The sequence below is a fragment of the Suncus etruscus genome, chromosome 13 (assembly GCF_024139225.1).
Source record: "Suncus etruscus isolate mSunEtr1 chromosome 13, mSunEtr1.pri.cur, whole genome shotgun sequence".
Taxonomy (NCBI): domain Eukaryota; kingdom Metazoa; phylum Chordata; class Mammalia; order Eulipotyphla; family Soricidae; genus Suncus; species Suncus etruscus.
In genome coordinates this window covers 89856121-89870454 of record NC_064860.1, presented here as the reverse complement: position 1 = coordinate 89870454, position 14334 = coordinate 89856121, and the positions used below count along the sequence as shown (strand labels likewise).

Genomic DNA, 14334 nt, shown 5'->3' with positions numbered 1-14334 from the left:
AACATAGATATAACTCTTTTGCAAGCACCGAGGTGTGCAACTCAGTGCTTCCACTGCCAGGAGATCATGACCTAACATTTAAGAGTTCTGCTTTGTAGTTCATTTTCACGCAACATACAACCCTATGGTACAGTAGTTTTATCCAGAGGGTGTCTCCAGGGCACTAAACTGTTACACCATGTGCTTTTTCTATTAAAGTCATATATTGATTTTGTTGCTTTGTGCTTTTGGAGGAAGACGTTCAGACTAAGACAGGAAAAATACCTATTAAATATTGATGAATGTCAATGTTATTACAAGTCCTCTTAGACATATTATTTCCCTGGGGGAAAAAGGAAAGTTAGTTTTCTCTTCTGCAAAAAGAACTCCTATGACAAGTACTGCTTTGCTATGGACTTTATTCTAATTTCTTAGCCCTGAGTATGTAGATCAGTATTATTGAAACAAATATTAGTGTAATAATTCTTATTTGACACTTCTATCAAGCCCTGAAAAAGAAAAGAACAAAGATTTTAAAAATTTTAAAAAGAGGAAACATTTAAGAATGGTTACAAAAACTTGACCTATCATAACCCACAGGTTAATCATATTTAAAGATTAAATAAAAATGTCAGCATTACAGTCATTTTTTTAAATTTTACTTAGCCCAGGGCTTTTTAGTCTCCCTTTTTTGGTTTGCAGCAGAACTTGTCCTTATTCTCATTAAAAAATCTCTCTCAGTCCCAACTACATAAAATAGGCGAATGCAGTACCATCTGGATTGAAAGAAAACAGAGGCCAACCACTTCTTAGTGTTATTCCCTACTTTCTACTAAAAAAAAAATCCTATTGCTCCAGGCTACACTGATCTGGCCTTCTGTCTTTTAGAAAAATGAGGCTTAACTTTTCTATAGGGGCTGAGGAACCTATTCATGAAGTCAGTGCTCAGAATCTTCTGAATCCTAACTCAATTCCACCTCTAACTTGGAGCTCAAATATTTATCAAATGAAAGCAAAGTGTTGGCTTAGCTTCAAGATTAAGAACGGCTAATAAAATTGATTATGTACTATGAGCTGAGAACTTTTCATATAACACAGTGTAATGTTTAATGGAGTTCAGGAACTGGGCCCGGAATGTCTGGTTTTGACTTCTAGCTCCATTAGCTGAGAATCTTAGGCAAATGTAATGACCTCTCTTTATCTTGTCTTCCCATCACCTATAAGACAGCATAATTATAGTACCTGATGTATCATTCTCTGTGTCCAACTGACTTCCTTGTGAGAATAACCTGCTAAATGCTGATCAAAGGGCTTATCTAAGTCCGTGGGAATGTACGTCTTTCTCCAGAGACATAATCATATATCTGTGACTTTTTAGACCACTGTTGGATATTGTCAGACTCACAAACCAATAAACCTGACCTCTACAGATTCTCTTATTTCCAACTTACTGAGTCCTTAAACTTGGACTTATTAACCCTCTTCTTCTGCGATAATGCCTTAACAGAGCACTGTAAAATTAATTATATTGCTGGTGAAGATCCCTGAGTCACTTAGTGATATGGGGAGGAGAGAGGCAGCAGCCTAGAGAAAAAAATCTGTTTTTTTTTCTCCACTCACCTTTGTTACTCTGGATAAACACCTAGAAGACTTGAGACTGGTTAAAGTCTGTACTAATTCCCTGTATTGCACAGATGGACACTCATGTCCTTCCAGCTCTGTCAAGTTGCACCTAACATCCACTTGTTCTGTATAGCATGAGACATGATCCCTATCACTAGATTTCTTGGGGACCCAGGGACTCAGGCTAGAGCAAGGAATTATTCTTTGCAAGAAAGTCAGTCCTGAATATTACCTAGATTTTGGGATCCATTGCCTTGCTTTTACCTAAAAGGATTTCAGCAAGAAATAAGAAGTGAAATGAAACAGCTTTTATTTAGAAATAAAGGGAAGGAGGAGAGAAAGTAATGTATTTAAGAGAAAGTGCAGGTTTCTCCAGAGATTGAGAGAGCCTCGATTGGTTTTTAGGACTGAGATGTGATTCTTGATCTTGGCCAAGGTTGCCATATCCTGGAGATTTCTGTAGACATGTGCATTGACCAGGATATTGTCATAAAGGAAGGCTTTTTAAAAGTAATATTTTTACTTAAACACCATGATTATAAAAATGACAGTAGTTGGGTTTCAGTCACAAAAAGAACATCCCCCTTCACCAGTGCAATATTCCCATCACCAATGCCCCCCATCTCCCTACTCCCACACCCCCTGCTTGTATAAGAAACAGGTATTCTACTTCTCTTACTCATTAACTATGTCTTGGTAGTTGTTAGTGTATTATTTCTCTAACTGCACTCATCCCTCCTTGAGGTGAGCTTCATATCATGAGCCAGTTCTTCTGGCCCTCATCTCTGGGCATTATTACAATAATGTCTTTTATTTTTCTTAAAAATAGAAACGTCTTAAGACTTAAAAAAGGAAGACTTTTAAACTTTTTAAACTTTTACTGGTTTGTCTTCTTCCTTGCAGTCAGGTGGGGGGTAGTCTTCTCCTAAGCCATCTCAGGTGCCAATTTGAGTTCTTAAAGGCCTCAGATTCTCTGTCCACCAAGAGGGTCCAGCATAATGCTTTTAGCAGCTTCAGGTCTAGAGACAGGGTTACTTCTTCACATCTCATCTTGGTTTTATTACATCCCCAAAACTCATTGCTAACCCTCTCTATCCCTGTAACTACCTGCCTGCTTGCTTCAGTTGTTACACAGCTGAACTAATTCTGTCTCTTTTTTTACACATCAAAAACAGTGCCACTTGTCATAACAGGCAAGATATATTTAGCCATGTTGACAGAAAATTGATGGACCTTAAAAATCCTAAAATGCAAGAAATCCTTATATTTAACATTATTTAAGTTTTTAATTCTCTGAATATACTAATATAGTATTGACTGTGTTTCATATCCACTAAATAAGGACAATTTAGAGAAAAACTGATTACACGGGCAGTAAATTGAGAGTTAATCTTTTCTTTGTGGGAGATAAATAACAGCTATGTAAATTTGATTCCAGGGGAAAGACAGAATAATCTTATGACCTCACTTCCTTTTCTGACCCAATATTATGGAATGGATTATATATTTGTTAAGAATATGTGATAAAATATTTGTCAGACAAAACACTGATATACATATGGTCTATTGATTTTTTATAGAATTGCTTATAATATGTGTATTAAGTATTGTTAGCAATTAGGCAGAATTCATTAAATAGTAGCACAGAGTAATATGGTCTATAGTGGCCCTCTTTATATTTACAGCAAATGCAATTTATTGTCAGTGGACAACATTTGAATAAACAGTATCTAAGTACAGAAAACCTGATATTAGCTGTCTTTTACATAACAATAAAATCAAGTATATTATTTCATTTTGCAATAAGCCTATGTGTTTCCTCATTTACTCAGAAGAAAAAAAAAAAAAAAAAGATAGCATCTAAGACTTTTACAGGTGACTTTCTGCCCTACAGCTGAAACTTCCAGCCATGCATTTTGATGCAAAACTTCTAACTTAACACAGCCACTGTCTGAAGCTACTTTTTTACATTCTGGAAGTCCAAATACAACTGAATATTTTATGGTTACACATCACATCATTTCATAAATAAATAAATAACAAATAATTTTTTAAAAGGACTGGAGAGAGTATTGTGAGTAGGGAGATTATCTTGTATCCAATCAAAGCTGGGCTTGATCCCAGGCACCTACCAGGAGTGGACTCTACCAGGAGTAATTCTTAAAGCACAGAGCTCACTGGGTGTGAACCTAACCTCCAAAAAAAATCATAGTAAATTAATAAATATAACAAACTCATTTTGTAAACGATAACACACAATACTGAAAATCCAGAAGGGCAAAATGGAGCCCGTCTTTCTCAAACCACTGAATCCTCTTTTCTTTTTCTACCATAAGTAGAGAGTAGTATCAAACTTTACTCAGGAAATAGCTTTCATCAGTCTCCCATTACATTCCTGCTATGCATTTATCTGCATTTGAAATATGAATCACCAGCTATGTAAAAATGATGCTAATCATTTGATTGAATCTTTTTAAAAGGATGCTAAAAGTTGTGAGGTTTATACAATGTTATACATATTAAAATTTTGAGGTTTACAAAAAGTTCCTTTGAAAACAATTGAACCTATTTTATTTTAATATAATATTCAAGGCTCTCTTATTTCAATAGAAGCTTAATGCTGCCACAAGGTTCTTCTGCTAAATGAAATAGCTATATTGAAGGAACACACCACAGATGTCTTACAATGAACACTGCAGGTGGATTATAGCAGGTGTTAGCTGATTTGTTTGCCTACCGCCTTTTAAAAAATAACAAATACCATATTAGAGGTTGGATTAAGGTTTTTTTTTGTTTTGTTTGTTTCAAAAGTATTTGTGTTGATTGTAGTTACAGATTCTTTTCTCTTAGTAGAGTGCAAAAATATTCCCTGATGCAAATCTGAAAAAAAAAAAAAAAAAGAAATAGTGGGTTTGAGCTGCTTTACTTAAATGGGAAGAAAGCATTCTCTATTCTCAACTGCTTCTTCCCTTTTCTAGCATATCAAATATTTATTTCATAAAAATCTATCCCTTCCAGGTTTTTTATGGTACCCATCAATAATAGAAAAACCTTTGTGTAAAGCAGACGCTAAAAACAATGACCTCCCTTCCCTGCCCCACCCTCCATCATAGACTTATGTAGGAGGAGCTGAACTTATTTATATAAGCCTTAATGCCAATGTGAACAATATAAAATCTCATTTTTTTTCAGCATCTTGGCTACCAGCTCCCTAGAACATAACCATGAAACAGAGTAGAGGTAGGCAGGTTTCAAAACCGTTCAAGCCATATGTCACTATAACAGAGGACGTCTTAATTCACTTTATTATCCATTTATTGTCTTCTACACACAATTCTTGACTATATAATAAGATGTTGCTCTTTTAATAAATGTTTTGGTTATATAAAACATAAATGCTATGATTTATTAGTTAGTGTTTGGAAATAGAGTATTAATAAGATCAGGTAACAAAATGATGACCAGAAGCAGTTATACAGACAGAAGCAGAAAAGAAGGATGTTGAAAATATGGCATTGGGCTATTGGATACAAGATTCAAAAGGGCCCAATGAGTACACTGAATACCAAATTGTAATTTATTTATATTCATAGTGATCCTCAGTAAACAAAGTATTTAGGCTTAAGAATCAAGGAAATTGCTATAACTATTAAGCATATTATTTGGTGATGTTAAAAAGATATATGCTTTTCTTTCCCAATCGGGGTGGGAAATGGCCATAGTTACAAAGATCCAATTATTTTCTTAAATGTCTCCTTTTAAGATAATTTAAAACAAGTAGAGCAGCAAAATAATCAATATTTTCTTACTTTTGCTAACTCTCTGCCACCTTCCACATTTTTTCTTAATATTTTTGATTCAAATGGCAGATTTCATATTATGCATTAACTAGAGCAATTAATAAAAACCCTTATATAAAGTATGAACATAAACTATAACATGTTAGTACCTATAGACTTGATTCAATTCTTGCAAATACTAAGTACTTACATATTTCCACCTTAATGTGATTTCTTATACTTATCGACTGAAAAGTTGTAATAAGGCTCAACGCTTACCTTCCATACCTATGGGAACCATGAACATTGTGTCATCATCAAAGCATGAGAAAAAGAAGCAACTTCAAGACTTTGTCCAAAGGCATCACAACCAACTGGATGAATGGCAGCCACAGGTGAGCGAGTAATTATTTTTAAGATCTACCCCAACTTCCAGCTTTATGTGTGAAATTTAACTAAAGTGACATTCTCATAACATGTGGCATTTTATTTTTGTTTGTTTGTTTTATTTTTACTGGAACATATTTTTATTATGACCTTTTAATTTCTCACACCAGGACTATACTAGAGGTGAAAATTGAAGTAAGAACATGTGGAGAATTTTTCAGAAACAACTATGCAAATTAGATTTGTCTAAATTTATTTATTCAGCAGTGTGTAGAGAATTTATTTCTTTTCTATAGAGCACATAGATTCTCATGGAGATCAGCTGGTGGACAAGGTCAAAATTAAACCATTATTCTGTATTACTCAAAAAGCTAGGCTCTTTTTATTAGGATTATGCCCTAATCACCAAGGGTACACTTTTTTTTTTTTTTTTTTTGTTTTTGGGCCACACTTGGTGATGCTCATGAGTTACTCCTGGCTATGCTCTCAGAAATTGCTCCTGGCTTGGGGGACCATATGGGACTCCGGAAATCAAACTGAGTTCAGTCCTGGATCAGCCACTTGCAAGGTTAATGCCCTATCACTTGGTACATTTTTAAGGTAAATAATAATAATAATAATAATTTTTAGAGAGTAGTAGGCTGCTATTACAGAATTTCAAAGTCATGTCTATGTTAAAGATACTCAATTAAGCATCGGCATCAATGTAGGTAGCCATGATAATTTCAAGTCAGATAGGTGCCATGAAGAAATACTGTTTTAATTTCTGAAGTAAGAAAGTTATTTAGATCCTGTTTGTTTTAGAGTTTGTACCCAATTTCAGCATTTTTTAATTTTTGTAGCATGTGAGCCTCAAATGGAACTTGAAGAGGTCAGGGTATAAGTCCAAATGTGTTGATCTTTATGTAGATGTCAGAAAATAAAATGACCTTCCAGTAGAAAAATTCTCCATATCAACCACAAGCTAAGACTCATAGGCAGCACACTTGATCATTTTTATTCCTGGGGAATTAAGAAAATTAGCTTTAATTTAATTTTTGTTGGTTTGCTTTTGTTTGGGGGCAATGTTCAGGGGTTACTCCTAGCTATGCACTCAGGAATCACTCCTGGGTGTCTTTAGGGAAATTATGTGGATGGCAGCCAACAAACTTGCAAGGCAAGTGTACTATCTCTGTCCATATAAGCTTTAATTTATAATCTGGTTTTATTTTCCTACCCCGTCTATCTTGCAAGTGATCTTCTTTAAAGTCAGCTACCACCTGTGTTCACCAGCTTCTCTTTTAGCCAATTATTTTGTTATCTCTTCAGGAAGAAACTGAATCACTTGGAAGCACACTCTCCAAAGATTCCTAGACTTCCACTCACCAGCACACATGAAGAAGCTCAGATTTCTAAGCATAGAGCTTGTAAATGTAGGTTTGATAACACATAGGTCAGAAACAAGGTCATTGCATCCTCTGGTTCTTTAAATACAATTACAGGTAAAGTGTGCAATATCTTAACTTTATAACTCTTTATAGCTTTGTGAGGACATTTGGCATGTGCTGAATTGATATTATCTTTATTATAATTTCTATGTAATTTTTGCTTCTAATAGAAGCCAGAGTTGACTCTTTGGTAGTAATAGTGCCAGTCACAAAGTCTTAATTTCCTTTTTGTGCCTTTAAGATTGGATATTTTTTTCCACTTTAAGGTAGAGATTTTAGTGATCACATAGAATAATAGATTTGTTCCATCAGTCCTGCTTCTTTCTTCATTTTAAAAACTTTACTTATTTTTTTGTGAAAATTGAAACAGCTTTATGACTTATTGCTTCAGACGTAAACAAAGACATTCAACAGTTTATAAATAGAAATCAGCTCCAATCAGTTCAAAGCATACAAGAACGGTCACCATTTCTCTCTGTAAAAAAATAATCTTAGCAACTTAAATGCTACCCAGTACTTCTTTCCCTTACCTGAACCTGTTATTGTTGTAGACAAGGAAAAAGTGTTTTTTTTTTTTTTGGTTTTTGGGCCACACCCAGCGTTGTTCAGGGATTACTCCTGGCTGTCTGCTCAGAAATAGCTCCTGGCAGGCACGGGGGACATATGGGACACCGGGATTCGAACCAACCACCTTTGGTCCTGGTTCGGCTGCTTGCAAGGCAAACGCTGCTGTGCTATCTCTCTGGGCCCAAGGAAAAGGTTTTAATGATCATCTACCTCACTGTGTACAACTACTTAGTGTTGAGGTGGGCAGTGAGTGCATACTTTCTTCTGGACTGTTCTGTGCTTGGATTATGGGCAAAACTCAGCAACCAATCCTGTAATATCAACTCTATGGGGGCAGAGAAAGTCTTGAGAATATGTAAGAATTTGTTATATAAGAATCTTTATTGCCTAAAACTGTCTGAGATGTAATATGTTTATTATATTGACAAATAAAGCTTACTCTTGGGTAAGCTTACATCTTACAGATACTTAAAAATATACTATGAAGCAACTTTAGTTTATAACTTTGATCATAACTGACACTACAATGCAAATTTATTTATTTTTGTTTTTATTTTGTTTTTGGGACCACACCCCCTGATGCTCAGAGGTTACTCCTGGCTATGCACTCAGAAATCGCTTCTAGGGGGACTATACGGGATGCCCGGGGATCCAACCGTGGTCTGTCCTAGGCTAGCGCTTGCAAGGCAGATGTCTTACCTCTAGTGTCACCACTCTGACCCCTACAATGCAAATTTATTATAAGAAAATTAAGGTCCATTTGAGATCAAGTTTTGTAGAAAAAAAGTGTCATCTTATACCTTAATGTCTATTTGGGATAATTAGAGGAAGATGACAGGTCATTTTAGATAAGAGCATTATATATGAAACTTAAAGAAGAAAATTGTTTAAAAATAGGTTCTAGAAAACCTATATTTCTATTTTTCTAGAAAACTTAAGATTAGAAGGAACTTAAATAATAGGTTCTAGAAAATATCTAAAGTTTGTTCTAATCTTAAATTTTAATTTTTTACGAAATTTTTTTGGAGGGAATGTTAGGCAACATCTGGCAATGCCCAGTAGATCAAGTGGTGCTGGGTTGGGAATTTTTAGTGGCATGCAAGGCAAACACTTCAACCATAGTATAATGGAACTCATAATCATTTAAATTTGAATAAATGCAATATATAAAGATGTTTTTATAAATATATATTTATATCTCAGGACTGGAGAAATGGTGTAAAGGCATAATATACCTTGCATGTGACCAACCAGATGCAATCCCTAGTGTTACTTGGTTCTCTGAATATCACTAAGTCCAACCCCAGAGGCCCTCTGAATGTGTACAGGGTAATGCCTACCATTGCAGTCCAGATCAGCAATGCAACCTCAAGTCCTCACAGTGAACCACCAACCAAATGGGCCAAGTATTGCCATGAGTGCTTCTCCATCTATCTATCTCCTGAGCAGTGCCTGGAAAAACTCATTCCAGAAAACATTAAATTATGCAATTTATTATAAATATGGTAATTAAATAGAAGACATCTGAAAAATAAATTCAGTTTCCTATTTAAAAAAGTAATCAGTAAAGATGTTCAGAAGCTACTTAGCTGTTAGTTAGCTACCTTACTTTGGAAGTAATACTCAAAAATCATCTAATATTCAATGTAGATTTTTTTTTCTTCTTGACTGATTTTTGGAGGAAGTGTCATTGAATATAGCAGAGGGAAAAGGGGGAAAATAGGAAAAATAAAGCCTCAGCGCCCTTCAAGACCAATAGAAATGATTTAAATATAGCCTGGTCACCACTTGGAAATAGCGAGCTAACTATCTAGCTCCATTTTATACTCTGTTGGTGGTGTCCATCTTTCAGCATTGGAAAATAGTACAATGCATGATATGTAATTACAGTTTGCATACCTCCTGCTCTCTTCTTCCATTAATACCCACTAATCCACTGGCCAGACCTGGGAAGCAAATATAAACCTGACCTTAGTCTGCATATCTCATTTCTTATTCTCCAGTTTTAATGGTGCAGAAAGCATGCTGGACTGAAAAATGAAAAGTTGGCTAGGTAAATCCAAAATGTCTGCACCTTCCATTCTATGGTTTTGTTCTTTGCATTTTTTTTTTGGTACTCAAAAGTCAGAATAATGGTACTAATGATTTGTGTGCTAATATTAGTATCAGAAATCAGTAGCTACCCTTCCATTTCCAATGTGTGACAAAATCTTTTCTCTAAGAATGCCATTCACAGGATGCACTCATTAGCAAAGACAGTGGAATAAAAGAGGGAACCCAATAATTATCTTACCCACTAGGACATAATGAAGTACCTATCTTAGTGGTTGTAGAGTGGGCAGAGTGATGGTCAGCCTTAAAACGTGGCTGTCTCTGGTTCCATCCCCAGCACCCCCTCCCTCCAGAAAAAATAAAAGAAAATGAAGCAGCTAAGTTCAATCTATCATTCACACTTCCTCCTTCCCTCCCTCCCTGCCTTCCTCCCTTCCTTCCTTTCCCTTCCTTCCTCTCTCCCTCCCTACTTTCCTCTCTCCCTCCCTCCTTCCCTTCCTCCCTCCTTCCCTTCCTTCCTTCCTTCTTTTTATTATAGTCTCGCAGGCTAAATACACTAAAAAAAGACAGAAATATGTACAAAGGCTGCAAACTGATATATTGTAAATCATATTTGTCAAGGGAAACAATATAAGTTTGGTAATCCTTATGAGAGTTCAGATTCAATTTATAATACATAATATGTGTAAGCAAGGTAAGACCTGCTGCAAATTGTTCTTATCACTCCATTCCACAATTTCTTCTTTCTGAAAAAATGACTACATAATCTGTCCCTAACTCCAGCCTTCAAAAGCCTTTCATTGCCGTCTGTGGTTTTTTATATCAAGTGGCAGGTGCCACCTTCTGGCCAAGTGATGAAGCACTGTCATTTTTTTTTTTAATATTTTTTAAATTTTATTTAAACACCTTGATTACATACATGATTGTGTTACACCTATATTCATTGCAGCACTATTTACCATAGCAAGACTATGGAAACAATCAAGATGCCCTTCAACAGACGAATAGCACTGTCATTTTCATTCTGTCACTTTTCATTGCTCGACTGCCACAAGTGCCATCATATTTGTGTAATTGTTCTGTATTTTACTAAACCTATACAATCACTTGAAACCATAACTTAGAGTTACAAAATACTTTTTCTATATTTTAAGTATTTCCTTAAAGTCTTTCTTATAACGTATCTTAGATCTTTTCTTTCTTGCATGAAAATTCTCTCATTCTTCTTCTTCTTCTTTTTTTTTTTTTTTTTTGTGATTGTTGGGTCACACCCGGCAGTGCTCAGGGGTTACTCCTGGCTCCATGCTCAGAAATTGATCCTGGCAAGCACGGGGGACCATATGGGACCCCAGGATTCGAACCGATGACCATCTGCATGAAATGCAAACGCCTTACCTCCATGCTATCTCTCCGGCCCCAATTCTCTCATTCTTATGCACAAAGAATACATAACTAGTAAACCCATTCAAACTTTTGGTACCACTTTAAATAAACTTCATGCCCTCGATATTGCAAGACATAACTCATATTTTTATTTCCAGAATTAAGCATACTCTATGTTTTCCCATTTGAGTATAAGTAATGCTACATTTGGTATATTTATGTAATCAATATATTTATGCAGTAAATGCTATAGTACTTATGTATTCTCTTCAGTGATGGCTAACCTTTTGAAGTCCAAGTGCCCAAACTGCTGCACAAAACCAAAGGATTTCCTCAAATTTTCCCAATGGCCAGTCCGGCCCTGTTGCCAAGTGAACTGCAAAACAGACACTGACACACTTGTCTCCTACTGCGCTGCATAACTTAATTGCGGACCTTTCTGCATGCCAGCTGCAAGGCCTTCAAGCGCCACCACTGGTATGCGTGCCATAGGTTCGCCATCCATTGAGGCTCTAGTTTTTCTGGTGTAATAGTTTCTAATTAATGATCAATTATTATCTGTAGTCCAGGATCTCTTTAATCTGATACAGTTGTTTTGTTCTATTATTTTCTTCTCTTCATTATTCTCCTACTAAGCTATTCCTGCTCCTTAAATATGTACTATAAGCTGCTTTGAATTCCTTTATTCCTGTCAGAGTGCCTCGAGTAGTCTCCATTGTTTCTCCATTCATTTAAGAATGAATGTCATTCTTAATATATCATTTTATATCATTTAATATCATTCCTATATAAAATTACTCGTGTTTCTCTACTTTTGAAAATATGTTTCTTCCAGTTCCCTTGTTCTTCATGCATATCTTTCTTAAAACAAGCTTTACTTTGTACCTAGAATTGTAGTTATTTGTATAATTGTCTCTGGAAGTGTCATGTTATTAGATTTTCACCTTTTTTGAAAGAAAATACCTTTTAAAATTGATCTTTTTCCCCCCCTAAAAATTTATCTTTATATTTACAGTAATGCCTGGACATTTTATTTAATAATTTATTAATATGTAAATATTAATAACTGTTCATTAATGATAACTAACATTGATTTTATTAATAATTATTTATTATTAAAATAATGAACTGAAGGAATAAACTTATTTATGCATAATTCTTCACAATTGGCCATAAAACAAACATTTTTTTATTTAATTGGGTTGATTGACTCTACAGTGTAGAGTCTACACAGATTAAATATAGTATATCTTCCTATATTATTGCAGATTCAAATGCCCTTATACATGAATCAGAGTGTTGCTTTTGTAGGAATATAAAGACTATATTTAGATTACATTCGTCATCTTCATAGTCTTAGTATCAAATGAGTGGCTTTTATAAAATTGCATGCCTGTTAAAAATGAATTCTAATAATAGCACTCTATTCTTTGTAGGGTTCATGTGGACACACATAAAATATGAAATAGTATAATCTGACAATTCCCACTCTGGTTGTTCAGCAGTAGATGTAGGGCAAATAAATATGGCTGAATTTTTAGCTGTGTTTTTTTTTTTTTTTGAATTGAAACGACATATCTGGGTACAACTATTTAATGTAGAATGTGTACTCATTTCTTCATTCAGATATAATAAGTTTAATACATCATTATAGTGTAGGCTATTTGAGATTTCAACTATACATAACTAACAGGAACAAATGCATTAAAATATTTGTATTCATTTCAACATTTATGAACTGCTATGATCTATAATTTATAACATCCAAAGATCCTTGATTAACAAGAAACATTTTTATTCACCATGCTTGAATTATTTTTATTTTATTACTCTTGCAATAAAGATTTCTTTTCTCTGTTGGTGACACATTTCTTTTTTGAAAGGGATAATGCATAATATATTTCCATATTGACCTTGTGTCTGTAGCATTGTAAATGAGACACTAAAAAAAATTGCTTATGATGAACTAGTTTAGACTTTCTGTGAAGGAAACTGTCGGTTTTTTTTTCTATTGTACTTTCCACCAACAGACTTGAATCAGTCTTCAACACAATGGATTTCTTCTAAAAGCTTGAGTTATCCATCCAAGTAATTTTCTGTCTCATTCTTTTTTGAGAAGCTGATATCACATTATCTGAGAGAGCATCATTCTTTATTTAGTAAATAAACCTGGGCAGTGCCAGCTGTTGGAGAGACATCAGAACAGTTAGGTGCAGGGTACCCTGTTCTGCTGGAACCTCAGGATAGTTACTGATCTTGATTAATTAGTTAATAGTTATTGCTTCAAGTTTTTTATTCTTCCCTGGAGAATGCTTATCATCTCTGTTCCTGGCATCACAGTGCTGTTGAGGGTAGGGGTAATAAGAAAGTTTGTCCATCGAAAATCTATCTGTTCTTGAAAAGGGAGGGTAGACATATATTTAAGAGTGGAAGAAAATCTTGCCACATCGCATCACTGTCTTTACATTTCAGCCATCATTTCTATTTACATCCAAAAAGATGGAAAGGCGAGTATAAATTCAGGTGTGCCCCCTTAATTGATTTTAATCAGAAAAAAAACATTTATTTTTGTCATTTCATATAAGTATACTATTTGATCTCTGCCTAACAAAAATTCTTTAAATCCAGGAACTGTATGAATAACCACTTAGAAATTAGTGTGCAAGCTAATCAAAGGAAGTCAAAGGCTTCCTGGTATCCTGAGTGAGTATTTCTCAGGGCCTTTTCCCTGAAATGCTCAGGGTGGAATTCTGTATCTTGAATCAGTACCACTATGAACCATCTCTCCTGTGTCCTCTCTGAGCTCAAATCCTCTTTCATGTCTACTTGAAACTAATTTTTCCTCTTACTCATGACCCAAGCGTACTGTGTGCGTTGTTCACTTTCAAACTCAGAGCCTCATATGTACTCTAACATTGACTTCATCTTCAGCAAAACTTCACTGTTACATTTTGAAATCTAATTCAGGATTACAGTACTTTCAACAGTGTTCTGACTTTAAAGGAAGTTCCCGAACATCTCCTGTGCTCCTTGATTTAATCTTATCACACCTTTTGTCTCCTGATAATATTCTTGATCTGAATCTGCTTCTTTCCTCTATGCTAAATTTAGTAGACTCAAGTAAAACTTGATCTTAA

At 34.9% G+C, this 14334-nt stretch overlaps 1 protein-coding gene across 1 annotated transcript in view; it reads left to right on the top strand.

The window, feature by feature from the left end:
• The window catches only part of MORC1 (MORC family CW-type zinc finger 1), a 176424-nt gene that overhangs the window by 85455 nt on the left and 76635 nt on the right, over positions 1-14334 (top strand). The window contains exon 17 of the mRNA XM_049785605.1: positions 5638-5776. Coding sequence (XP_049641562.1) covers positions 5638-5776 — 139 coding nt within the window. The remainder of the gene's footprint in view (positions 1-5637; positions 5777-14334) is intronic.